The 24,367-nt window shown below is 53.9% G+C and overlaps 9 protein-coding genes across 9 annotated transcripts; 6 read left to right on the forward strand and 3 right to left on the reverse strand.

The window, feature by feature from the left end:
- Window positions 1-279: 279 nt before the first annotated feature.
- Window positions 280-3,903, forward strand: NCS57_01159300 (BRCT domain-containing protein; the record flags this gene model as incomplete). The annotated part of the gene is made up of 3 exons (XM_053061302.1): window positions 280-378; window positions 466-657; window positions 715-3,903. 3 exons carry the CDS (start codon window positions 280-282, stop codon window positions 3,901-3,903), a joined length of 3,480 nt encoding a protein of 1,159 aa, XP_052909688.1.
- Window positions 3,904-4,603: 700 nt separating this feature from the next.
- Window positions 4,604-6,142, forward strand: NCS57_01159400 (MFS domain-containing protein; the record flags this gene model as incomplete). The annotated part of the gene is made up of 2 exons (XM_053061303.1): window positions 4,604-4,919; window positions 4,971-6,142. 2 exons carry the CDS (start codon window positions 4,604-4,606, stop codon window positions 6,140-6,142), a joined length of 1,488 nt encoding a protein of 495 aa, XP_052909689.1.
- A 2,753-nt stretch (window positions 6,143-8,895) lies between these two features.
- On the forward strand, window positions 8,896-10,062 carry NCS57_01159500 (uncharacterized protein; the record flags this gene model as incomplete). The annotated part of the gene is made up of 2 exons (XM_053061304.1): window positions 8,896-9,108; window positions 9,157-10,062. The coding sequence occupies 2 exons, from the start codon at window positions 8,896-8,898 to the stop codon at window positions 10,060-10,062; spliced, it is 1,119 nt and encodes a 372-aa protein (XP_052909690.1).
- Window positions 10,063-12,009: 1,947 nt separating this feature from the next.
- Window positions 12,010-13,321, forward strand: NCS57_01159600 (PAP2-3 domain-containing protein; the record flags this gene model as incomplete). Its single annotated transcript, XM_053061305.1, has 2 exons — window positions 12,010-12,901; window positions 12,957-13,321. The coding sequence occupies 2 exons, from the start codon at window positions 12,010-12,012 to the stop codon at window positions 13,319-13,321; spliced, it is 1,257 nt and encodes a 418-aa protein (XP_052909691.1).
- A 1,238-nt stretch (window positions 13,322-14,559) lies between these two features.
- On the forward strand, window positions 14,560-17,210 carry NCS57_01159700 (Rab-GAP TBC domain-containing protein; the record flags this gene model as incomplete). The annotated part of the gene is made up of 4 exons (XM_053061306.1): window positions 14,560-14,721; window positions 14,787-16,170; window positions 16,234-16,815; window positions 16,870-17,210. 4 exons carry the CDS (start codon window positions 14,560-14,562, stop codon window positions 17,208-17,210), a joined length of 2,469 nt encoding a protein of 822 aa, XP_052909692.1.
- A 337-nt stretch (window positions 17,211-17,547) lies between these two features.
- On the reverse strand, window positions 17,548-18,357 carry NCS57_01159800 (Mso1-Sec1-bdg domain-containing protein; the record flags this gene model as incomplete). Its single annotated transcript, XM_053061307.1, has 1 exon — window positions 17,548-18,357. The coding sequence occupies one exon, from the start codon at window positions 18,355-18,357 to the stop codon at window positions 17,548-17,550; it is 810 nt and encodes a 269-aa protein (XP_052909693.1).
- A 670-nt stretch (window positions 18,358-19,027) lies between these two features.
- On the reverse strand, window positions 19,028-20,058 carry NCS57_01159900 (Protein MAK16; the record flags this gene model as incomplete). The annotated part of the gene is made up of 2 exons (XM_053061308.1): window positions 19,028-19,919; window positions 19,997-20,058. 2 exons carry the CDS (start codon window positions 20,056-20,058, stop codon window positions 19,028-19,030), a joined length of 954 nt encoding a protein of 317 aa, XP_052909694.1.
- A 681-nt stretch (window positions 20,059-20,739) lies between these two features.
- Window positions 20,740-21,218, forward strand: NCS57_01160000 (uncharacterized protein; the record flags this gene model as incomplete). Its single annotated transcript, XM_053061309.1, has 2 exons — window positions 20,740-20,995; window positions 21,085-21,218. 2 exons carry the CDS (start codon window positions 20,740-20,742, stop codon window positions 21,216-21,218), a joined length of 390 nt encoding a protein of 129 aa, XP_052909695.1.
- Window positions 21,219-21,737: 519 nt separating this feature from the next.
- NCS57_01160100 (Aminodeoxychorismate synthase) lies at window positions 21,738-24,287 on the reverse strand (the record flags this gene model as incomplete). The annotated part of the gene is made up of 1 exon (XM_053061310.1): window positions 21,738-24,287. The coding sequence occupies one exon, from the start codon at window positions 24,285-24,287 to the stop codon at window positions 21,738-21,740; it is 2,550 nt and encodes an 849-aa protein (XP_052909696.1).
- Between the last annotated feature and the right edge of the window lie 80 nt (window positions 24,288-24,367).

A 24,367-nucleotide genomic window follows, 5' to 3' on the forward strand; every position in this document is an offset into this window, starting at 1 on the left:
GGACAAGTTACAGAGATAAATAAGAGGGCTTTCAGGGGAGCAACCTGCATGCCAGTAGCAAGCTGAAGGCGGGTGAGCCAAAGAGCGATCTTGTAAGTGAAGTCACGTGACCCCGCGTCACCGGCGCGATGACCTGACGCTTGCGGTTCCTTCTTTGTTCCTCTTCGGGGCAATTGGATTAATGAATTTAGCCGGCGCGCACTTCTTCTTTTCAACTATTCGCGAGAGCCGTTCCATCATCAGATTGATTATCGCTCAAATGATTCCCTCCTCACAACAATGACACACTCCGAGATGCTCGCTCATGCAGGCAGCAACGAGTCGCAGGACAGCCAGGCCATCCTCGAGGCCTACAGGGCGGAATTTGGCGTGGGAGCGGTACGTAGCCAGTGCAGCACCACCACCCTTACACTGGGGTTCGCGACTAGTGCAGCAGGCCACTAACACTTGTACCCTCTGATACAGCTCAGCAGCCCGCCCTCAAAGGTCTCTTTTTCGAGGACTCGAATGACGACCATCAATGAGATCCCATCGCCAATAAACGAAGTCGAGGTACCATCGTCCGATACGCCGGTCGCTACAATCGCAAGTTCAGAGGTCCATGCTCCCCGCGACGCGTTACCAACAGAGGCGCGTCCAGAAGGATCCACTGTCGAGGTTTGTGATCCGTCGCACTGGGAATTGACCGGGGTGGCACTGACACACTCGCAAAAGCAAGGTGAATGTTCCGAACCAAACGACTTAAATGGCGATGAAGAGGACTCGGAGAATCGCGTCGACTTGACAAGCAACGAGAGCCTTGATTCACAGCGACCATGCGACTTTAGTCACCACAACGGCAACGAAAAACCCCCCACGCGACATGACAGCGCGCAACCGCAATCAGTGCAACGCGATGCACCTGGGCCTTTGATTCAGAGCGTCAAGCCACCCACCAGCGCTGCAGCTGCCGCGCTGTTGCGAAAGATGGACTTTTCTCAGCAGACCCCGACACAGGTCAACGACGGCCGCGACTACAGTGAATACTGCGATGTCGTGCCCTCGAGCCCGGTCAATAATGATACGCAATCTGGATCTCACGAGCCAGAGACTCTTCAGGATGACGACACTGGAGCAGTCAACTTTGCCTTGAGCGAACTCAACCGACCTTCGTCCCAGGTCTCCGAGGATGCTGGTTTTGAGAATACTAGAGGCGACTGGAGGCACCCTGACCAGACCTCGCAGCTGAACGCGGGCCAAACCCCATGCCGACCTCATGGTAACGCCTTCGAGACTCCAGCCGTCCCCAAGAACCCGTTTGGTGCGAGGCCGAGCATAACTGCCCCTCTGGCTGGAAGCCAACTGTTTGGTCAGACGCAGTTCTCGTCGGCCATCAAAAGGATCAGCCCAACATCCTCGCGCCCTTCGCCGAACCTGTTCAACTCGATATCCCCTAACATTATCGAGACGTCGCCGTTAAAGAACCGAGCCAATGTTTCTTCCCCGACCGATATTCGTACCTCGAGTCCACAACGCCTCCACGATATACCCGAAACATCACTCCAAGAAGAAGATGGAGATCCAAGAGGGGCAGAAACGCCTCTCAACAGTCGATCGACAGGCGGCGATATGATCCCCGAGTCTCCCCCATCTTCGGATCCTACACCACGAGCGCAACCACCCAGGTCCTCAGGCAACACCGGGCCAATGACGCACTACGAACCGATGAAAAAGTCGCAGGAGAGAAAGTCTAGCGAAGGGGCTGCAGTCTCATCTCCTCTGGATTCCGATAGCGACCCTGACGATGCCATCCGACGAATGGAGAGGAAGAAGAAGATTGAGCGGAAACGAGCCAAAGCTGCCGAGGAGATGGGGCGAGTGAGCTTCATACCTATGGCTAAACGCGAATCGGCAGAGCAGCCATCAAGGAAGAGGAGAAGGATATCAGCCACCGTGTCCGTCCTGGCCCATGAACATCCCCAGGAAAAGACAGACGACGCCAAGGCACAAGAATTGCCTACTCTTGTTGACGACTCACAAAAAGGAGTTGTAGCATCGAACGAGACAGCACCTGATGCCTCAACCAAGGCGACTCCTGGAAACAGTGCCCCTGAAAAGGAGCAAGTTGATGGGGATGGGGATCTAGCCATGGTGGATACACAGAAGGTTACGGAGGAGGAGGATATGATACCTGCTACTAGTCCAGCACCTTCTCTTCCGCCTTCTCTCCCGCCTACTGAGGAGTCTCTTCCACCGACCGCACCCCCCGAGGACCCGCTACCTTCTGAGCCCGAGTTGCCCAAACTCATTGCCGACGATGAGGACGGTCTAGGGGCGGCACGTGGAGACTCAGAACCATCGTCTTTGCCACCGCAGCGAAGAAGGAATGTGAGGACATATGGCCGCTCACTACGGCAAAGCCGCAAGACCCCATTTGTGAGCTCTTCAAATTCGGACGCCTTAGTCGCGGAGACGGCACCAAAGCCCATGTCTTTGTCGTCACCCCCACGGAAGCCTGAGGCTATGGCAACTATTGAGCATGGAGGTGACCATGGACTGGTGGCACGGAAAGGGACACCCGACGAGGGTGAAGCGAAGAAAGGGTCGCGGCCTAAGAGGGCGCCTCGAAGCGTTTACGCAGATCTCCCACCACCAATGACCACACGCTCACGTCGAAGCGAGGCGAGTCCTGTGACCCCTATGGCTAATCGCCCCATTGCCCAGGTGCCGCCGACTTCCTCGAGCTTGAGCATTCTCTCTACGACACCACAACGGTCAGCCAAGACAACACCTGGAACTCAAGACTCGCCCAGCTCTAAGCGGGAAGAGTCGGTGAGCCTCCCGTCACCAGCCGGCGGTCGAGGCTTGCGTAAGCGGGCGCCAAGGGCAGAAACCAAGTCAGAGTCACCTCCAGCAGCAACGAGAGCAACGAGGATGGCCAAGCGACTTCCACGTCTTGACTCGGAGTCCACTGATGAGCTGCATTACTCACCGGCCGCAAGTGTCTTGGAAAGGAGCCTGATACACACGAAATCTAGCAGATCTTTCAGGCAAAGCCTGGCTCCAGTACACCGGACTTGTAAGCTATTCGAGGGCATGGTATTTGCCATCTCCTTTCAGAACCAGGTCAAGCAACAGGAACGAACCAAGCTGGAGACAAAGATCACGCAGGCGGGCGGAACAATCCTCGCTGAAGGATTCCAAGACATGTTTGAGCATTCGTCAATCATGAACACCACCAGCCTCGTGATCGATGAGGAAGACGCGTTGAAGCTCACCAAAGCAGGATGTGAGAGCGGGTTTACAGCACTCATCGCAGACAGTCACTCACGCAAGGCCAAGTACATGCAAGCTTTGGCGCTGGGGCTCCCCTGCTTGGCTCATCAGTGGATCACGGCTTGTCTGAACAAAGGAGCGATTGTGGACTGGGAGCCTTACATCCTTTGTGCAGGAGCATCCGCTGTACTTGGCAATGCGATTCGGTCGAGAACTCTGGCGCCGTACTCTGCAGTTGATGCGAAACTCGCTGAAGTCATTGACCAGCGTCCGCGTCTTCTCGACGGACAACGGGTGCTTGTCGTGGTAGACTCGAAGAAGTCTCGCAACGATGCCAAAGAGCCGTACATATTCTTAGCGACGGTACTGGGCCCGTCCATCTCGCGTGTCTTTTCGACACAGCAGGCGCGCGACTTGTTGCAGGAGCACGAACAAGCAGGGAATCCATTCGACTGGCTGTATATTGATAAGGGCACAGGGACAGTCGAGGCGGTTCTAGGGCCTACAGAAGTGGCGGGTAACAAGAGGCGCAGAAAGTCGTCGCAAGTTCCACTGAGGGTTGGAAACATGCGAGTTCTAGATGATGAACTTGTGATTCAGAGCCTGATTCTTGGACGTATAGTGGAGGTGGACGAAATGTATAGTTGAGAGGTCGTCTCAGGGGGCGTTGAAAGGCCATTGCTATTGTTACTGTTATTTGGGAAGTCAGGCCTGCGTATAGACTACATTGGATTGGCGTTGTAGGAAAAGAGGGGACAAGGGCACTCCCTGGCGTTGAAGCAGTTATTTTTGTTTCGTCAAGGTTGACGGGCTCTATACATTCTTTGGATTTCTGTCTCGGTAACAGGGTGTACCTGAGATCGCCTCACGACATGTATAACAATGTCCAGCCATGAGCATAGCAAGTCTTCGCTATTATATCTAAGATGCGAGAAATCACTTTGACCATCCTCTTTTAAGATCGACGGTGGCCGCTTCAGGGCCCGAGCCAACATTGGGGATCCGGGGAACGAAGAATTTCCTTTCTCGGACAACCGCATGACAAGGGCAGAAGCTCATGATACAAAGAGCAAAGCTCGAGCCGCAACTAAACCAGTTTCAACATGTAGCTCGATGAAATCTGGGGCAAAAGAGTCTGGGGAAGTGACCAGATCTTCCCCGCAATCTCGTTCCCCGGATGGACGCATGCCCCAGGTTTCGTCTGATGCATAGGTAGGTTGATAGGATCTGGGCTGCCAAGCACTCAGGCGGTCGAGTCATGGCTACAAATACTGCAGCTGGCCCTTTCTACTTCGTTCTTTTCCAGCAAGAGACTTGACTGATCAGAACCTACTACAACCCACACGCCATGGCCGACGCTGAAAAGGTCAACACTATGGCTCGCCAGTCCTTTACTGAAGATGCCGGCGAGTCCAAGGAGGTTCCCATCAACACCATGCCCGCCATATTGAGCAATCTCAGCGACGACGAGTATAAAACAGTTGGACGACGGGCTCTGTTGAAGATGGACATGGTCATCATGCCCACCCTCATGGTCATGTACATCCTCAACTACCTCGACAGAAACAACATTGCATCGGCCAAGTTAGCGGGAATCATGGAAGACTTGGACCTCAGCGATACCGAGTTCCAGAGCTGCGTGTCGATCCTGTTTGTCGGTTACAGTAAGTCGAAAACCAAGTCACCAATGTCCAGCTGTTTGTTTACACATCTAGTCCTCATGCAGATCCCCTCCAACATGATGCTCGGTAGACTCAAGCTCCCAGGCGTCTATATTTGCCTAGCCATGGCCGTCTGGGGCATCATCTCTGCTGCGCAGACCGTTGTCAGAAGCTTTGCAGGCCTCGCCGTGGCGCGCTTCTTCATCGGCTTTGTCGAGGCCGTCTTCTTCCCCGGCGTGCTGTTCTACCTGTCCATCTTTTACAACCGAAAGCAGTACGCCTTTCGCATGGCGCTGTTCTACTCTGGCTCACAGCTTGGTAATGCTTTTGGTGGATTGCTAGCCATTGCTATCCTCGAGCTCGACGGACGCTTTGGGCTCCAGGGGTGGCGGTGGCTCTTCTTGGTAGAAGGAGTCGTGACAGTCGGTCTGGCTCTTGTCTTTGCCTTTATCCTCCCCAACTCACCCTATGGCGTCAAGAGCCTGAGCGAAGTTGAACGAGCTTGGATAAAGTACAACTACGAAGAAGACCAGGGACAAGGCGATGACCGATCTGAGATGACGGCGTGGCAAGGTCTCAAGCTCGCCATCCAGGACCCCAAGACGTGGCTTCTGCTGGCGACTTTATACTGCATTTTTGTCAGTGCCGGCGTCACAAACTTCTTCCCTCCCGTGGTGGCCACACTTGGATACTCGCGAACAATCACGTTTGTCCTTACAGCGCCCCCCTTTGTTCTATGCTGCTTGACCATGCTAGTCAACGGCTTCCACTCGGACCACAAACAAGAGCGATACTTTCACATTGTTGGGCCTCTTTGTGTTACTCTAGTCGCCAACATCATTGCTGTCTCTACTCTCAACGTCGCGGCGCGATACACAGCCATGATGCTGATGCCAGCGTCCTTTTACGCCGGCTCAACAGTTCTCCTCTCGTGGATAACAGGAACTCTCAACCAGCCCGTCGCGAAGCGAGCCTCTGCTATCGCTCTCATCATCTCGGTATGCAACACACCCAACGTTTGGACGCCGTATTTGTACAATGGTGCGCCGAGATACCTAGCAGCATTTGCGGTCAACCTCGCTGCTGCGGCGGGGGCAATTGTAGTGGCGACGATTGTGAGGATGTATCTTAAGAAGCAGAATTGGAAGCTTGAGAATGGGAGGGATACGGGCAAGAGTGGTCCAACTGAGGTTCAGAAGGCGAATGGGTTTAGATATATGCTCTGATGAATGTTGATTGAGGGGTTCAGGGGTAGATGAGACGGTTTCTTAGGGATGCGAGGATACAAGAACCAGCTATCTACCGGATTGACTCTTGTCATCAAAAACAAGAGTACAAGCCTTGTATATGTATAATCCACAATGCAGGATAACATCTCCCGGTTATAGATGGCCTTACCTTACAAGCTGAATCTACCCCACAGCGTCCCCCGCACTCAGTCTGTGGGGTATCCTTGGGGGTCACCGAGCTTCACCCCTACCCATGCTTAGAAAACGAGCTCCCTTGATTTGTTCTCTCTCCTTCATCTTCCTGTCTTGTCGCCATGTCTCCCGTTGAGATCTCTTCCTTAACCGTCGTGCCGTACCATGGACCCAGTGAGAGCTCCAGGGCGAGAAAGAGACGGTTGACCCAGGGCTCGAGTGTGAGCAAGTCAGGAACTATCAGCAAGATCAGGAATGCCTGCAATTCGTGTCGAGAGTGAGTTGTTTGGGCTCTTGTCTCTTTCTTCACTGACATGGTCATAGGAAAAAGACACGATGCTCGGGCCATCGTCCGTGTATTCGCTGCCAGCAGAATGGTCAAGATTGCCAATACATGCCTACGGCTTCGACTCCACATCTTCAAGATGCCAGAGCTGCTGCATCGACAGAGACAAGTACCCTCCCGAACAGTACATTCTCTCCAACAGGGAACTATGTTTCCCCCCCTCAGCCAGCGACAGATTCCGCCCTGGAAGCTCCCCTTGACCTTAGCCCCAACAGCGACGACGTCCAAGGGGCCACACCAACAGCCCCCCTCCAGGAAGATCAATACGGCCATCTCCACGGGGGAGCATCTGAGTTTGCTTTCCTTCACTTTGCAAGACAAAAACTGTCGAGTCTACCGTCCATGTCCATCGACTTTTGCGACTACCCCTTGGCTGGCTCTGGATCGCTACCTCATGTTTTGCCCCCAAAGCCCATCGCCGACGAGCTGATACGGAACTACTTTGACTTTGGGCTGTCAACTTCGAGGTTCGTGCACCGGCCAAGTTTTCAGGAGAGTTATGAGCAGTTGTATGGCGTGGGTTCTAGGGGAGAGTTGAAGCAGGGGACGTTGGCGCTTATTTACATGGTCATGGCACTTGGGTCTCATTACTCAAGTACCAACAACATGTGGTGCGGTTATTCGGCAAGGTGAGTCGGCTTGAGTATTCGAAATGTGTAACTAATCCCATACAGTGTCCAATTCTACGACATGGCCAACGAACAGCTCCAAAAGGAATCAAGCAGGATAACATTCGCCTCCTTGCAAGCCAGGCTTCTAGTCACGCATTATCTTCTCAATCACTCCCGGATGCACGAAGCTTGGTCAACATTTGGCATTGTAGTAAGGCAGGCTCAAGCGCTCGGTATTCATCGACGTTCCCCCAGACCTCCAAGCGACCACAGGCTCGGCGAGTACCGAAAACGGCTCTTTTGGGTCATATATATCAACGACCGCATTCTGGGCAGCATATTTGGTCGTCCCTGCGCGATCCACGATGATGACATTGATCAGGAAGAATGTACCATGGCCAACGATGAGGATATTACTGTGTCAGAGTGCAAAACCGTATCGGACGGAACCTTTTGCTCTGCTGCTGCATTGATACACTACGCCCGAATCGCACGCATCCTGGGTAGAATCCTTGGCGAGTTTTACAGACCAGCCATCAAGAACCAGACAATCTCGCAGCTGTTTGAAGCAGCAGCCGAGTTTGACAGGCTCTTGAATGAGTGGCAAGACTCCCTCCCAGCTTATCTCAACTACGTGGTCCTCCCACCATCGGCCCTCTCAGTCATGACACAGCGACAGATGTGCACCCTGAAACTGGCATTCGCCCACGCGAGCCTCTTGCTGTACCGCCCTTTTATCCTCTATTCGATGCAGACGACTTTCAGAAGGCCGTCATACCCGGAGGATTGGGTCAAGAGATGCCACGACAAGTCGATTGCAGCGGCCAACATGGTCGTTTCCGAGTGCAAGTACCTCTACCAGCGGGGTCTCTTCACTCGGGCATTCTGGCTGGTCAATTACCTCCAGTTTGCTGCCATCGGCACGCTCTACATGTACTCCCATCTCTTGCCGGGTGCATCCCATGTTCGTGAGGTGGCCGAGGAGGCGAGGGCGCAGTTCCCCGTGGGTGTGGAAGGGGATCTAGTTGGACAGCGGTACGTCGAGATGTTGGATGGATTAAGCAAGGCAACTTCGAGTCCCACAGAGCAGGGCGTTGATATTGGTGATGTTGTAGATTTTGACATGTCGAATGTGGACTTGACGGGGCCATGGTCGAATCTGTTCTTTGATCCAGGCGTGTTTGGGGACTTTGCTGGGAATGATGCAATGGCAGGGTAGACAATGACAACCTCGAATACTCTATTTGATAGACGAGTCTGCATTCATCCATGTTGATGGATGGGGGTCTCCGGGGCTCAACTTGGGATTGCCTAAAAGAGTAATCGAGGTCTTCCCCGAGAGGTTACCTCTTTGATCGATTCTTCCCCGCCCCAGAGTGCGGAGACGTTGATACCCCACGATCGGGGGACCTCTGGATAATGTTGACTTCCAAGATGGGAATTGATCAAATAGTACAGGATGCGAAGGGGGAAGAGAATCATGTATTTAAGGAGTCTAAAACTTTGCAAGATCCGAGACTAGATTCATCATACAACACAAGTCCTACATTAGCAACAATCGAAAGTCATCACCACAGTCCACTTGTCCAGCATCAATCATCATGGCGACAGCACTGCCTCCTAATGGCCCCCTGAATCTTGATGCTAGTCTGCAGGGGCCTCACTTTCAGAAGCAAGAGACCAAAGACTCCAACGCTCCTACACTCTATGGCAATGACGGCGAGATTGAGGATGCTAGACTCCTCACGCCTTGCTCTCCCGACACCCCTATTGAGGAACTGAGAAGACGGTATTGGCATGATGGTGTGCTCTGGGTAAGTCCATGCCTGCGAACTTGCGACGATACTAACATTTCTCGCCAGGTTAAGGGCCTCCTCGATCCCGACCTCGTCAACGACTTCCGCGCCGCATACCTCTCCATGATGGACGACGGCACAAACATGCTAAAACCCGGCACCAATCCCCGCGACGGCATCTTCAACCCGGACACAAACTGGCGCGACTTCACCCTCCCCGGCGCCCTCCGCGTCGCAGCCGGCCTCCCTGATACGGGGCCATTCGTCGAGAATGCCATTCGTTCACACCACTGGAGCCGATACCAAGAGTTCAAGGATACTATCGGGAGACGCATCGAACCGTTCATTGGCAATATGCTTGGGTTTGAAGAGTCGTGGTGTTTACCTAGGTCGTTGCTAAGATGTGCTGTGCCAGGTGGTGAGATTACGCCTGTGCACTATGATCAGATCTTTCTCAGGGCTGGACCGCCCACGAGTGTCACAGCATGGGTCCCTATTGGAGATGTCGAAGTCGAGGGCGGTGGGCTTATCTATCTTGATCGTGCGCATGACATTGGCGTCAAGTACGAGGAGGACTTTTCCAAGATGAACGCTGACTTGTCTGACGAAGAGAGGATGTCGGCGTTTAATAAGAACATGGAAAAGGGAGGATGGCTTGATAAGAACGCATCAAGGTTTGGTAACCAATGGTCCCGGGCATGGCTCGTTGCAAGTAACCTCTCACTTGCTCTCTCTCAGCACTTCACTAACAAATCACAGGGCGCATACGAAGCCGGCGACGTGGTATTCCACACACCATACACGATCCACGCCGGCGCAAAGAACAGGTCCCCCAAGGGCCGGGTGCGTGTCTCTACCGATCTACGGTTCGTGGACAAGACTAAACCTTACGACGAGCGTTGGACGTTCCTTGCATACTCGGAGAATGATCCCAATGTGGCACGGAAGACGGCACTGAGGAAACAGGCTTGAGCTGCAGATTAGAATATGCTTGTGTAGCATAACAATAACTATATTTGAGCTTGTATAAGCTTTCTAGGTGAGGGTGAAACGGGAATGCATGGCAACAGTAACATCAAGGAACAGTAACAACAAGTGAAACATGGGCATACCAAAGTTTATCGTTATAGCATGATTGCGGAGCTTTTCCTCTCGCGTTTGACCTTTCCTCCGTTCCGCACCGCTTATAAAGCCCGAGCTGGCTCTCTTCTGCAAGCGGCGGCGCTTGGACAAAAGCCCTGCTCGGGACTCGGAACCGCTAGCAACACGTCCCGCGCGGCAGTTTAGATAGCTCCGACAGCGATGGACATGACGTCGATCACTTTCCTACAAGCGCACGGTAGTATGTACCCTCCCCCCCTCAAGGTTGTAATCGGAGGGACGGAGTGTTGTAGCGTGACAACGCATTGCTTCGTCATGGTCCGCCAAGAGGCGGTGATGGTGATAACTCAGCTTATGGCATGCTCTCACAATCTGATTACAAGAGTTGATGGTCTCGGCAATAAAAGAAAGGATGTGTGGTAAGACCGAGAGATCGTGGCAGGGCTGGTATGCAACGGGCTCTACGGTAATTACACTCAGGATATACGGGAGCAAAAACTGGAGCTTCACGATCTCTTCAAAGCATCTCCATTAAAATCCACATGGCAAATTCCGTTTGATCGGCGTTTCTGTAGACGCCGAGCACGCGAAGACGGGGAGAACGACACATCTTAACTTTGTTTTTTTCTTGCTCTGTTTTGTCAGGGACCATTTTGTGGGCTTTTCCAAGACCTGCCCGGAAGGCCCGGAGGTCGGGGGTCGGGGTGTACAAGACGGCGTCTGATATGTTCCCGGGGTGGCATCAAGTCCGCGACCCCGCTGACCGAGGCAGCAGCAGCAGCTTCTTGTTTGTGAATCGGCAGCCGCGGAACTGATATAGCGGGTCACGATAATAAAAATCTTATGCATTGGGGGCCTTGTTAAGGAGCTGTCACAGGAGAATGTCCCCCGCGTCTTCTCTCTGTACATCGTCAGATGATGTGGTAGAGACAACACCATATCAGGTTCATGTCGACGTCACCATTCTTTTTTGGCTTTGGGGCCGAAACATGGCAAGATTTCCCATTGCGGGCAGGGATAGTTCCTCTCTTGTAGTACAGAATTCAAGTCTCAGACAAAACAAGCGGTCGAAGTTTTACTCTTCTTTATCCAGCCACCGCCAAAAAGTCCATGATGCCGTGCCGCCGCTTGCAGCCCAACGTCTAGGCGCCTGCAGCCACAACGCGAGAGCACTGAAAGTGCACCATCAGTGATCACGCCCCCTGTAACATGTCCTCTGATAGGGTACCGGAGCTTGACCACCCCACCCCGGCTTGTTCCCTATCCCCATGCATGTTCCCTGCCTTGGACAGGGATAGTGCCGAGTGGTGTAAGTGGTCGTGTGCTTGGCTTGTCTTGTGCTGTAGATGCTCGGGCAGGTAACCCATCTCGAACCTTGTGCCAAGTGCCTCCAGAGGCCGAGACACCCGGACGAGACTGACTTGTCTCCTTCTCCCCCATTCATCTCTCTTCTTAATGATCCTCCGCGGGCGGCGAGAACTTGCTGACCCACTTGCCCTGGTTTCACCCCAGTCTCCAAGGTCCCTTTCCCCCCCTCTACAGCTACAGCTCTTAATCCTCCGCTATCAAAACCCGCCGGCGGGCCAGCTTATTTGTTGTTTTGTCGTTGACACCCATATCTGTAATAATTCTTCCATTCTATCTCTAATTATCTCTCTCTCTCTCTTGTTCCATTCCCTTTAGCGACATATCGGGTCTTGTCCAAGGTGTTAAGGTCTTGAATCGAACCCTCCCTCATCGTGACAACATCGTATAAGCCGCCCATCATCGATCCCAACTTTGACGCTCTCCCATACCGTACCAATACCCCCCGCCGTCATGGGAGTCGGTTCGTTCCTCGAGCCACTCATAGTGGTAACCCTCCTCTTCGGGGGCGCCTACTTCAACCGCAACAAGGACTACAGGTTCAGACTCACAAAGTCTAGCTGGCCCAAGGACGCCGGTCGCAAGCGCTCCGATGACTTTCAGAAGCGAGACTCGACCGATAGCCTCATGAGCGGCTGGAGCGGTTCGCGCTCTCCCAGCATCGACCCCGACGAGCAGCCGACACTTCGCCGCCGCAAGCTCCAAGTATTTGGCTTCAAGCGCATCGTGTCGACACCGAATACACTCGTCTTTGAGGACCGTCTGCTGAGCCGTGTCCTGAAAAAGTTTCCCTTCCTCGCCGAAGCCTGGTACTGGTTCCTCATCTACTTTGTGTACCAAGTCGGTCGCGCCATCACAGCCTTGACACTCGTCGAGGGCACCGTCAATGTTGCCCGAAAGCACGCCCTGCAGCTCATCCACCTCGAGCAAAGCCTACACATATTCTGGGAGGTGGATATCCAGAAGTGGTTCCTCGCGCGCCCTGCTATCCTCCACTGGATCAACCGCATCTACTCTTTCATCCATATCCCCGGTACCATCTTCTTCCTGGTTATGCTGTACTACTTCACCACCACTCGCAAGCGCCGTGTCAGTGCCCGTGCCGACAATGTTGCAGCTGGTCCTGCTCTCTATGAGGCTCGTCGACGTACTATGGCCATGTGCAACCTCATTGCCTTCATCATCTTCACCAGCTGGCCTTGTATGCCTCCTCGCCTGCTGAGCGATCCTGACTACAAGGGGTCTGATGCTGCCGAGGCCAAGAGCTTTGGTTTCGTGGATTCGGTTCACAGTGGCACTGGTGAGAGCAGTGTATGGACCACTAACAAATTCTGCAACCAGTATGGTGAGTTATGACCCCGGATTTATGCCGTTGATCTAGAGTTACTAACAGTACTCAGCTGCTATGCCCTCGCTGCATTTCGGTTACTCCCTCCTCATCGGCCTCACCATCGCCACCATCCCCATCACTGGCCTCCGTCCCAACTCGTGGAAGAGGATCGCCATTGTCGTCATGGGCATGTCATATCCCGCCCTGATTTTGACCGCCATCGTCGCGACCGCCAACCACTTCATCCTCGATGCTGTAGCTGGCGCTATTGTCTGCGGAATCGCCTGGAACTGCAACGGCTTCCTGCTCAACTTTTGCATCCTTGAGGATTATTTCCTTTGGCATCTTCGAATCCACAAGCCCGTCAACTACACCGACCCTGAAACGGCTGTTGAGTCAGAGTTCCAAGCCGGTCTATTGGCCCAGGATGTTTGAGCGTTCAAGAATCAAACCAAGAACGAGCCCATGCCTTGTTTTCACAGAAGCCACTTCTCATTGATTTTCACGGTTCAGAGAGCTGTGCATATTTTGATTCTCTTTCACATCGGGCTCTGGCACGAGTCCTGTTTTACTACGCACGGAGTTCAATAAACGCAAGGACGCCTCGGGAATGGCGAAAAAGGCCTTGCTCGGCGACAACGGCGTATCAATATTCGGAGTCTGTCGATAATTCCTGCAACGCCGTAGATGGGTGATAGACGAGCTCACGGCGAACATGTTTACATACCACACGACTTATTGAATATAGCTAGTATCCTAGTTTACACGAAATAATAATAACCCCATAAGGGGACAAGTTCACTTCTTGATTCTAGTTTCTAGTGACGTCTGGACGAAATGTGGAGTTGTCAGCTTTTACCGTCGATCGACCATGGGTAAATAGCCTATTGACAGCCTGACAGGGCTGACAGGAAACGGCTGACAAGGGCCATTGGAACTACCCAACAACTAGGGCGACGCAAAGGAAATAGTTCATGCAAGATAGACTTTCAACTATGGGACTACTGTATGTGTTGAGTACTTTTCAGATATCAGGTTCCCAATCTGCAAAACTCTGTTTGACAGCTCTCGGTATTCTTGAACTAGCCTAGGAACCAGACGAACAACCCTAGTTCCTCGTTAAAAGAACCCAATCTAGATAAACCACTTGGTAAGCATAACAGCTCAGTCGCGTTGACGTGGAAGCATACGTATCCCCATACGTGGTCGATGAAGCCATTCACGCCTCGTTCATACGCCGCGTGACGACGCTCGCTTCCCCAATGTCTCTCTCCACCAATGACCGCAGCAGCGGTACATGAGCTCCCTCCCCCAGGCTAAAGACCGCCTCGCTGTCAGCCACATGACCCCTGCTAGCCTCCAGGCGCCCGAGTACCTGTCTCCCCACTGAGATCGCTGTGCCACAGCGTGCGCTCCAGGTATTCTCCTAACAGACGAGCCCCGCCATACGTTCCCGCGTGGCGGGGCACGTCGTCATCCGTCATCTATTTTGGAAGGAGCAAGTTCCCGTCGCTCATGCCTTGGGTCCATTCGCTTCGCTCACATGCCACCCCAAGCCTTGTCGTCACTTTTCAACCTTGTATTTTACTTCACAGGTGGCCTTCACTTTGAAGGTTCATCTTGAAAGATTTCCTCTCGCCTCTACATTCAGCTGAGAGAAGAACACAAGCATCATGTCGCAGCAGGACTCAAAGGCGGCTGATGCCCCGCCACCGCGATCTGCGTCACCGTCCAATAGCTTCTATGCCTTGAGCGATGACGAGGAGGGCGAATACAATACCATCACGCATGCTGAGACTGGCAGGGGCGTGAAGCTTCTATTCTCCAAGAGCAAGGTATGAGGCCCTGCGACGAGCTGTTGCGCTCATCCGAACCCTGGAACAAAGACTGACCACGGCAGGTTTACGTACATCCGACTCCATCCGCAAAGGATAACATCCCCGGCTACATCGCTCTTCTTCAACAGCGAGGCCATCACCGCGACGAGCGCCCCTCCTCATCTTCCTCCTACGAAACGAATTCCATCGCCTCGTCCGACCTGCTCCTCGCCTGGGTCCCCGAGTCCTCTCTCGGCGATTCGGCCAGCATCTACGTCAAGGTCGATCTGTGCGACGGCAACTCGCCCCCGAAGCAGTCGTACCTTGTGCCTCCTCCCCCGACCGTCACAAGCCACGTCGGGTCCGTTGGCGGATATGCCTTTGCGATCCCCGTGAGCGCCATCTATTCGCTTCTCGTTCGGCCTCCGAGTCTTGGTTGGTGGTATGGATCCGTCATCATCAACTCCCGCGCGGGCGACAGCTTTCCTGCCCTGTTCTTTCACGACAATGAGTGCCAGAGCACCATCCTACAAAAGAAGAAGCTCGCTCGAGATACTTTCGACCCATTTGGCGAACATGGTGAGATGTTCTGGGGTGGCGATGAGGTTGTCCGGTGGTTACGTCGTTACGTCAAGATTGAGCGCTCTGGTGCTGAACCCAACATCTACTTGATTGAGCCTTCAAAGGAGGATAGTGAAGCCTTTGGTTCCAAGCTCACTTCGAGCGCCACGCAAATCGGTCGCCAGGATAGCTTTGGCATGCAGCACCGTGGTCCTGGAGGGCCGTCAAACCGAGACGCACAAATGGATCCGTTCGTCAAGTTTGTGAAAGAGACTGGCTGGAACATTATGGAGAAGTTTAGTAAAGTCACCACGTTCACGCGAAGGGCAGCCCAGGATTTCGTCGACAACCCGAACCTGCCGCCACAGGTCAGGCGGCTGCTCAAGAACCCTGAAGTCCAGACCCTCCAGGATGAGTTTGACAGCGCTAGAATCTACTTGGCTCGTTGGGCTATGGGAATTCAGGAGCAGAGCGACCGCGATCGAAGACAAAGGATATGGTCCGCTCATGATGTGATGGAGCTCGAGGATACGGATGTTGGTGAATTTGAGTTGCTAGAGGGTGCGAGCAGCTTGTCGCTTGAGGAACGCCGGAAAACAGTCACCATGAAGGAGTGGAACACCTTCTTCGACCCCCAGACAGGTCGACTGTCTATTACGATTGACGAGGTAAAGGAGCGCGTCTTCCATGGTGGCCTGGATGCCGAGGATGGCGTTCGAAAGGAAGCCTGGCTCTTCTTGCTGGGAGTTTATGAGTGGTACAGCACCTCGGATGAGAGGAAGGCTCAGATAGCCTCTCTCCGAGATCAATACTATAAGCTCAAGCTCTCATGGTGGGAGAGGCTTGATGGCGATGGAGGCGAAGGAGAGACGGGCGAGTGGTGGCGCGAGCAAAAGGGGCGGATTGGTAAGTTGCTCCCCATCTCTCAACCCTTCTCCCCTAGTGATTATACTTACATTTTGTCCACAGAGAAGGATGTTCACCGAACAGACCGCAACGTGCCCATCTTTATGGGCGAGGATATTCCCCATCCTGATCCCTCGTCGCCTTTTGCCGAAGTAGGCACCAATGTCCATCTCGAGCAGATGAAGGAGATGCTACTCACTTATAATGAGTACAACAAGGATCTCGGATACGTCCAGGGTATGTCGGATCTTCTGGCGCCCATCTACGCCGTGATCCAGGACGATGCCGTTGCCTTTTGGGGCTTCCAAAAGTTCATGGAGCGTATGGAGCGCAACTTTCTACGAGACCAGTCTGGTATGCGCAGTCAACTCTTGACGCTGGATCAGCTCGTCCAGTTCATGGATCCAACGCTCTGGAACCACTTGCAGAGCGCCGACAGCACCAACTTTTTCTTCTTCTTCCGCATGATCCTGGTCTGGTACAAGCGCGAGTTTGTTTGGCTTGATGTGCTGCGGCTGTGGGAAGGCTTGTGGACGGATTACTTGAGCGCCAACTTTCATCTGTTTGTGGCGCTGGCCATCTTGGAGAGGCACCGAGATGTCATCATGGAGCACCTAAAGCACTTTGACGAGGTGCTCAAGTACGGTATGTCACTTCCCCTTTTCTTACTTATTATATATCAAAAGCTGACGTCTTTAGTCAATGAACTCTCCAACACAATCGACCTTGAGTCGACTCTTATCCGCGCCGAGGCCTTGTTCAAGAGGTTTCAGAGGCTTGTTGAGGCGATTGACAAGAAGGGCAACTTCCCTGCACCCCGTGTCACTCAACAGAGCTCATCGACCTCTTCGACTACGACAAACTCTGGGCCATCAACAGATGCCAAGTCACCCGGTAAAGGCAAAGCCCCTGAGCCCGCATCGCCTGCACCACAGCAAAAGGTCATTACCCCTGAGCTGCGCAAGCTGCTGAGCAAGAACGTAGAGGTACTCCCTAGGAAGACGGTGGCGCAGAAGGGAGATGGGATGCCGGCAAAATAAGGGGCCGGTCAGAAATGAAAGAGTCTTGTTGAGGTTTTGACTCTGTATTTTAACAACGGCGTTGGGTCTGTACTTTTTTTTTATTCCGTCGCATGGAGTTGAGGATATAGTTGTTGATAGGGCTGCCTTTATTGCCCTCTACTACTCGGGATATGAATACGAATAGCCTTTTACCCTCATTTGATATCAACGTAGAATCACTTGAAAGACAAACTCCATTATTACCAGGCTTGACGCCATTCTATGCTGTGGGTAAAAAAAACAGACGCACATCTCGAATATCCAACTGGATAACGCAGATGCGTCCCCTCGCTCCTCTCCTTGCTTAGATGACCCTTCATCTGTACCCCCTCGGTCCACTTGGTAATCCTCCTCTCCTCAACCCTCCAGACCTTCCACCTCCAAAGTCATTTCCACCATCCGACCACGGCGCATTCGCTCCTGTGTACGCTGCTCCTCCACCTCCACCTCCACCACTTCCCCCTTGATCATACATTCCACCCGGCGCAAATCGATCCTCATAGTTTCCACCTCCACCTCCTCCTCCTCCAGCAGGAGGCTGGAACGGTCCCTGATTCCCAGTCTGCGAAGAAGGACTCGTCGTCCTCGACCCTCCCCAAAACCTCTGCTTCAACCTCTCCTGCGCAGATCCACCCCCACCAGCACCCGCAGGCGGCACGCTCGCAACCTCTGGTCTCCCTCCGGTCTGGTAGCTAGCACCCCTCTGACCCGGCAGCGGCCTGCGCTGTATATCCCCACCTCCAGGTTGAAGCGCAGCAGGTGTTCTTCCCCCTCCAGCCCTCAGACTCTGCGGCGCCTGCTGCTGTTGCTGCGCGGGGCCGTTATCCCACAGACTGCTCAACCCGCCGGCGGGCTGCGGCGCGGGTCCCAGGCCTCCGTACCTCGCGCCTGCGCCCGGGTTGTTGACGAGCATGGGCTGCGGCGCCTGCTGCTGGGGAGCCTTGGGATCCGGGGGAAGCCAGGCGGGGAGGGGACGACCTTTTTCGGCGTAGTAGCCGCGGAGGACGCGGCAGACATGGGTGTCGTCTTCGGTGTCGCCGTCTGCGTCGCCTGAGAGGAGGTTCTGGCGGATGGACGAGATCTGGGACGACGTCTTTTGGACGAGGTTGGAGTACCAGGAGGCCATTGCTGTGGTCTATGGGATCGTCTCAACCGTATGTGTTGTGTTCGTTTCGGTCTCGTGAGAGTTTGGTTCGGAGTAAGCCAAGGGGCCAACGGTCTCGATGCCCAGCGGCTAGATTGGGTCGCCGTTGGGCTTATGGGTCGAATATGACGGTATCTCTCTGGCGCAGTGTGTTGAATCTGCAGCCAGCTGCTGTTATTGCGAGTGTAGAAGTCAAGAGACGGAATTGTAGAGTAGATGGTTGAAAGGACTGCGCTTGGAGGTTTAAAGAGGGGAGAGAGACGAATGGAGGGACGGTGAACCGGTGACGTTTACAGGGGAGCTGGGTGGGTGGGCTGGGTTTCATAGCTGCCTGAGCTAAAACGCACTGCGGCGCAAGTGACATCCCTGTTAGTGTAGGGTAGGACTGATAGTCCTGGACAGACAAAATCAGCCTCAATAGGACTTCACATCACAGTTCCTACGTAGAACAAAGATCAAATGGCAATCTGTCTGGTATTCAAATGCTGGCCTGACCCAATTACCCCGGCTCAGCAGTTTAAAAAAAAGCATGTATATCCCACGAGGAGAATAACAAAGTAAAAAAAAAGTATTCCTTCCTCGTCCCCTTTTTTTCTTTTAGAAAACGCAAACTCCTCAAACGCCGAGGCTTCACTTTTCAGATGACACTCAATCACCACGCCAGCTCGTTGGTAAGGGTGAGCTTCTCCTTCTCCTCCTGCTTGGGCCGCTTGTTCTTCATCTTGATGGCCCGTCCGCGCTTTCGCTTGTTGCCGGCCTTTTCTGTCTCGGACTCTTCGCTGTCGTCGTCATCATCATCATCATCCTCCTCGTCATCGTCGTCGCTGCCGAGCCAGTCCTCGAGGTCGGCGAGCTCCTCTTCACTCTCATCGAGATCCGACACGTACTCGACCTGGTTCTCGAGGTTGTCCTCCTCCTCCTCTTCGCTGCTCCACTCAACCTCCTCACCATTCTCGGTGAGACCCTTGTCCAAGTCCTTATCACGCTGACCCTCACCATCACGCTCCATGGCGTTGAGAACCTTCTTCCAAATGTCCTCGCTGACGTTGAGAGGCTGATCACCGTAAGCACCCTGTCGCAGACGCTCAACCAGCTCGCGCTCAATGGTGCGTTCCAGCTTGGCAGCCGCCTCGGCCTTGCGCTCTCGGGCTTGTTCACGGTGCTTGACCTTGGGTGCCAGCTTGGGCACGAGCTTCTCACCCAGGCGCTCCTCCTCGGCGGCGATGCGTCGCATGCGGATCTGCACCTGTGTCAAGCGGGTGAGACGCTGCTTGCACTTGTGAATGAGAAACTTGGGCCAGTAGATGAGGCGCTGGTCGATCTGCTCGAGGGCCTTGTTGTAGTTGTTGGACAGCTTGATGCGCTCCCACATCTTGGACGGCAGGTGCGCACGCTCAATCGTCTTCATGTAGAGGTACAGGGTCTGCTTGGTCGGGTGCTGGCGCACCGTGGCGTAGCGCGAGTTTGCGAGCGGGCATGACTGGCGATTGCAGAGGCCAGTGACGTTGTGCTCGTTGCGGCAGAAGTTTTGCTTCTTTTCGGTTCTGTAGATGGTCAGCATTGGCCGCGCTTTCATTCTTGATATCTATGAGAGCCTCAATGGGAGGCCAGGTGTCCATACTTTAGCTTGAAGGAGCAGAACTGCTGGTTGATGATCTGCCAGATAATCTCGTCGGAGGCCATTGTAGCGATGGGTTTGCAGGTCCTCACGACCCGAGGACTTTCCGACTAAAGGTCTTTGCAGCACAGACGTGCAATCCGGTCTCGTACCCGTGAAGGAGTCGATATCTCGAGCTGTCGTTCTCTGTCAAAAGAGACGAGAAGATGTAGTAGAGGAGACAAAAGATTGGACAGCGGGGCCTTGGTAGAAAAAAAAACCGACCTCAATCTTTTTTTTCTGGTCCTCGACCGGGAAAGGACCCACATGATCCAGCCGCGCGCCAATCCTGGACTTTGCTGACCAGGGGATGCATCCTCACCGCTTTCCCACTTGAGACGAGGCTTGGGTCTCCGGAAGATGGTTTCTCCGGCGCTGACGCACCCCAGCCGCCCGCTGGCTGCGGCTCTGGTTTAGGTAGGTGCGTCACCTGGCGCGTGCCGAGTACGTACCTGTCGACTTGACAGCTGCTCTGCGATAGCATCACCCATCCTTGGAATCTGCCTTGTCCAGCCGCGCAAACTCACCCTCCGCCAACGTCGCTCTCTCGTGTCGCGTGCGGATAATCTCTCAATCCCAGGTTAAACAAACCTCTCCTCACCTCTCGCTTCGACTGTTCCTCCTTCTCTTTCCCCGCGGGGAAGCACCATTCCCATCGCCGACATCGCCGAAACCACACTCAACAACCCCCTCCAAACTCGCCCAAGATGCCGACCGCCGGCCTCAAGACCATCATCGCTCTCTCCTTCGTCCTAGCCGTCGGATTCCTCCTCGTCATCCTCTCGTGCGCCCTCTGGAAGGTCTACTACCCTCTCTTCGTCGTCGCCACCTATGTCATCGCTCCCATCCCCAACTGGATCTGCGGTCACTGCGCCAACCCGGACGACTTTGTCGAGAGCTCCGGCGCCGCTGTTCAAGATCTCGGACGCTTCTTCACGGGTTTCTTTGTAGTCATGGGAATTGGTATGTCGAGATGTCCCTTTGTCAGCTGAGATTGCTGCGCCTGTCAGCAGTCGAGGAATGCATGTTTTGTGATTGCTAACCTCACCCAGCCCTACCCGTTGTCCTCGCGCACTCTGGCCTCATCGAGATTCAGGCCATGATCATGTCCGTAGTCGGAGGTCTACTCATCTACGGCACCATCATCAGCTTCGGCATGTTCTTCCACGAGGAGCAAGACTTCTAGATGCGCAAACCGCGCGAGAACATCATTTGACGCCCCCAATTCCAAAGCCTGGGGAAAGCAAGCGTGGCAGGGCAAAGAGGAGGATAATCGCCTGTACATGGCGTGTACGATCAAAGGAAGAGAGAGAGAAAGGGGAAGATGACCTTAACTTTTTTGGCATTCAGCGGGTTCTTACAACGTGACGGTGTCAAGATTATCCATGATTGATGGGTGAAATTTCCGGGTCTCAGGGCGATGACAAACAGGGGTGGAGGTTCTTTTAGTTTATGGTCAATGGTAGACGTTCTTGTTACCATGATATATATGTCTCTTTTTTTCTTTTGCTGTTCCGGTTGCTATTCCCATATCCCCGTTGCTTGCGTCGTCTCTTTGTCTAATGCTGTTGAAAATCCGAATCCCTAAAAAACTCCGTGGATGTGTACGTTGAGGTATCATGTCCAAGTCAATGCCAATATCAAAAGCCCTCCTCCCCTTGAATCAAGGGTAAATCCCAAATAGCCACCCTTTCCAACTGATAATCTAGGCCGCGTCTCGGAACACACCGAGAGGACCAGCGAGCTTGGTAAACATCTCGTCCCTCTCTCCCTCAGGCGTGCTTAGGATCGTCACTGCACCGCCGGCTCCAATCCGCCAAACCTCTCTTGGTTCCGTCTCACCCTCCTCAGGGGGAGCTTCTTCATCATCCCAGCGAAACATGGTACGGATCGTCACGCTCCAGTCTCCAGCGCCTGTGATGTCCATGTATCCAACAACACCCGAGTATAAGCTTCGCTCCTGGTGACCTTCAATGACTTGCAGAATCTCGCAGCTGCGCTTCTTGGGCGCTCCCGTCATGCTTCCAGGCGGAAGAGCCGCAGCCAACGCATCAAGACCCGTATACGGGCAGTGAGAAGTCAAGCTGCTGCGTCGAGCACCGTCTGTCTTGTGGCCTTGACGAGGAAGTTGGCCGTTGACAACCGTTATCATCTGGAATACAGTCGCATACTCCTCCACCTTCATCAAATCCGGAACAGTGACGTTGCCAACACCGCAGACACCGTGTAGATCGTGTCGGACGAGATCGACAATCATGAGGTTCTCGGCCACCTCCTTAGGCACGTGGAGGATCTTCTCGGCCTGCGCCAGCGTCGAGACAGCCTCTGACTTGCGGACGGTGCCCTTCATGGGTCGCATTGAGCACAACCCATTGCTGTCGTGCCGGAGGAAGCGTTCAGGGGAGCAGCTCAACATGGTTGCGCCGCCGAGGCGGATGAAAGAGCCGAAAGGTGCTGGTTGTCGTTTCCGTAGCGTCTGGTAGATTTTCCAGGGGCTTCCCTCTTCGTATCCTCCTCCATTCATATGTCGCACTCTCGGTCTCGCCATGGTCGTCTGCGAAGTGAGACAAAGCTCATAAGAGTCACCCGCTGCGATAAAGTCTTGACAAACCCGGACCTGTTCTTCGTATCTGTCGCGCTGTGGTGTGGTGATCTTGAGCCTGTCGTTTCTCATCTGGACAGAGTTGCCATTGGTGTATCCGTTGATGCCGTTGCGAGAATTCGATGCCGAGTCCTCCCAAACCCCTGAAGTCTTGATCTTGCTTGTCGTAGCTTCAAGCCATGTATCGTCCGAACCTCGCGTCTTCAAGTGCTGGATATAAGCAACACCAGCTCGATGATCCAAGACAATGCTCTTCGTTACCCACGCCAAGCAGATATCCGGTCTCTTGTGACCCCTATCTCCCGACACCAACTTCTTCTCCAGCCCATACAATCCCATCTCATAAGTGATGAAACCCATAAACCCACCCTTAAACGCCGAGCTAGACCTGTCAGAGTTGGGAGGGTGGCTCCTCGCCTCCCAAAAGTCCGAGATGACCTCCCACACATTGACTGTGCCGTCCTCAAGGTCGACTCTCTCGATTTGGTCCTCGCCTCCAGCTGTTCCGGGGAGTCGAACCGTGACGTGGTTGTCGGATACGCTGTGCTCGAGTCGTAGAGCTGTTTCCACTTCGAGGGCCACGATGCTGCTCACGGCGAGAGCATCTCCGTTCTTGGAGCTTGATGAGTCGAGGATAACAGACTCACCCCTTGCTAGACCAAGCATCTCGACGATCTCGGGAACACCAACACCCTGTGGCAGAGGCAACACACGGTGTGTATACTCGCAGTCTCTCCCATAATCCCTCAGCGAAGTCGTTTCAGACCTTGACCACCAGCCCTCCCTCGACCTCACCCTATGCGCAGCTACAGACTCGAGATGGTTCGGTGGCGACAAGGTCTGAATTTCCAACAGCGGCCCTTGAGTCCGTCGTCCATGGACCTTGTTCCACTGCAGTGCCGCATGGAACCAGTTGACAAGCACGCCCTTTGCAGCATTCTCAGTGCAAACTGACTCTGGGTGATACTGCAGGCCCCAGATGGGCTTGGTGACATGTCTCACGGCCTCGAGGATGCGCTCCTTTCGACCATCCTCGCGAGTCTCCATCGTCCACGCCAGGGGAACCAGCTGCGGCGCCGACGTCGAAGGCTTCCATCGGTCCTCGTGCTGCCACTCTGCATCATCCTGTCCAATGTCTGCACACAGGCTGTGATACAGCGTCGCCTTGAAGGACGGAACACCCTGGAAGATATCTCCCGAGGGGTCATCGCGATGCTCAATCTCCCTCACCATGCCATGCAGACCCCTCTTCAACCGACGAACGGCACCGCCGTGTGCCGCAACAAGACTCTGAAATCCAAGACAGATGCCCAGCACCGGCACCTGCAACTCCTCAGGCAATTTCCATAGCAAGTTAAAAGCCCCGACGTCATCCGGGTTAAGCGGCGAACCCGGACCAGGCCCACAAACAACAGCGTCAAACTGAGCGAGGTTATCGACAAACTCAGCCTCTGTCCACCTGGTAGGCGTCGCCTCCTCATGGTCCCCCGTCTTTTCAACAATCGATAGATCAATCCTCACGACAAAGACTTGGGCGCCGAGGATGGTCCTCAGCAGGGAGACGATGTTGTTGGTGAAGGAGTCGTAGGCGTCGATGAAGAGGATTCGCTTCGGGGCCTTGGCCGAAGCGGCCTCGGAGTCACCCGTGGCCATGTTGTTTCAGTAGAAATGATGATAGGAACCAAATATGGAAGACGGTAACCAAGAAAGAGACAAATAGTTCACCGAAACTC

The sequence above is a fragment of the Fusarium keratoplasticum genome, chromosome 9 (genome assembly GCF_025433545.1).
Source record: "Fusarium keratoplasticum isolate Fu6.1 chromosome 9, whole genome shotgun sequence".
In the NCBI taxonomy this organism is placed as follows: domain Eukaryota; kingdom Fungi; phylum Ascomycota; class Sordariomycetes; order Hypocreales; family Nectriaceae; genus Fusarium; species Fusarium keratoplasticum.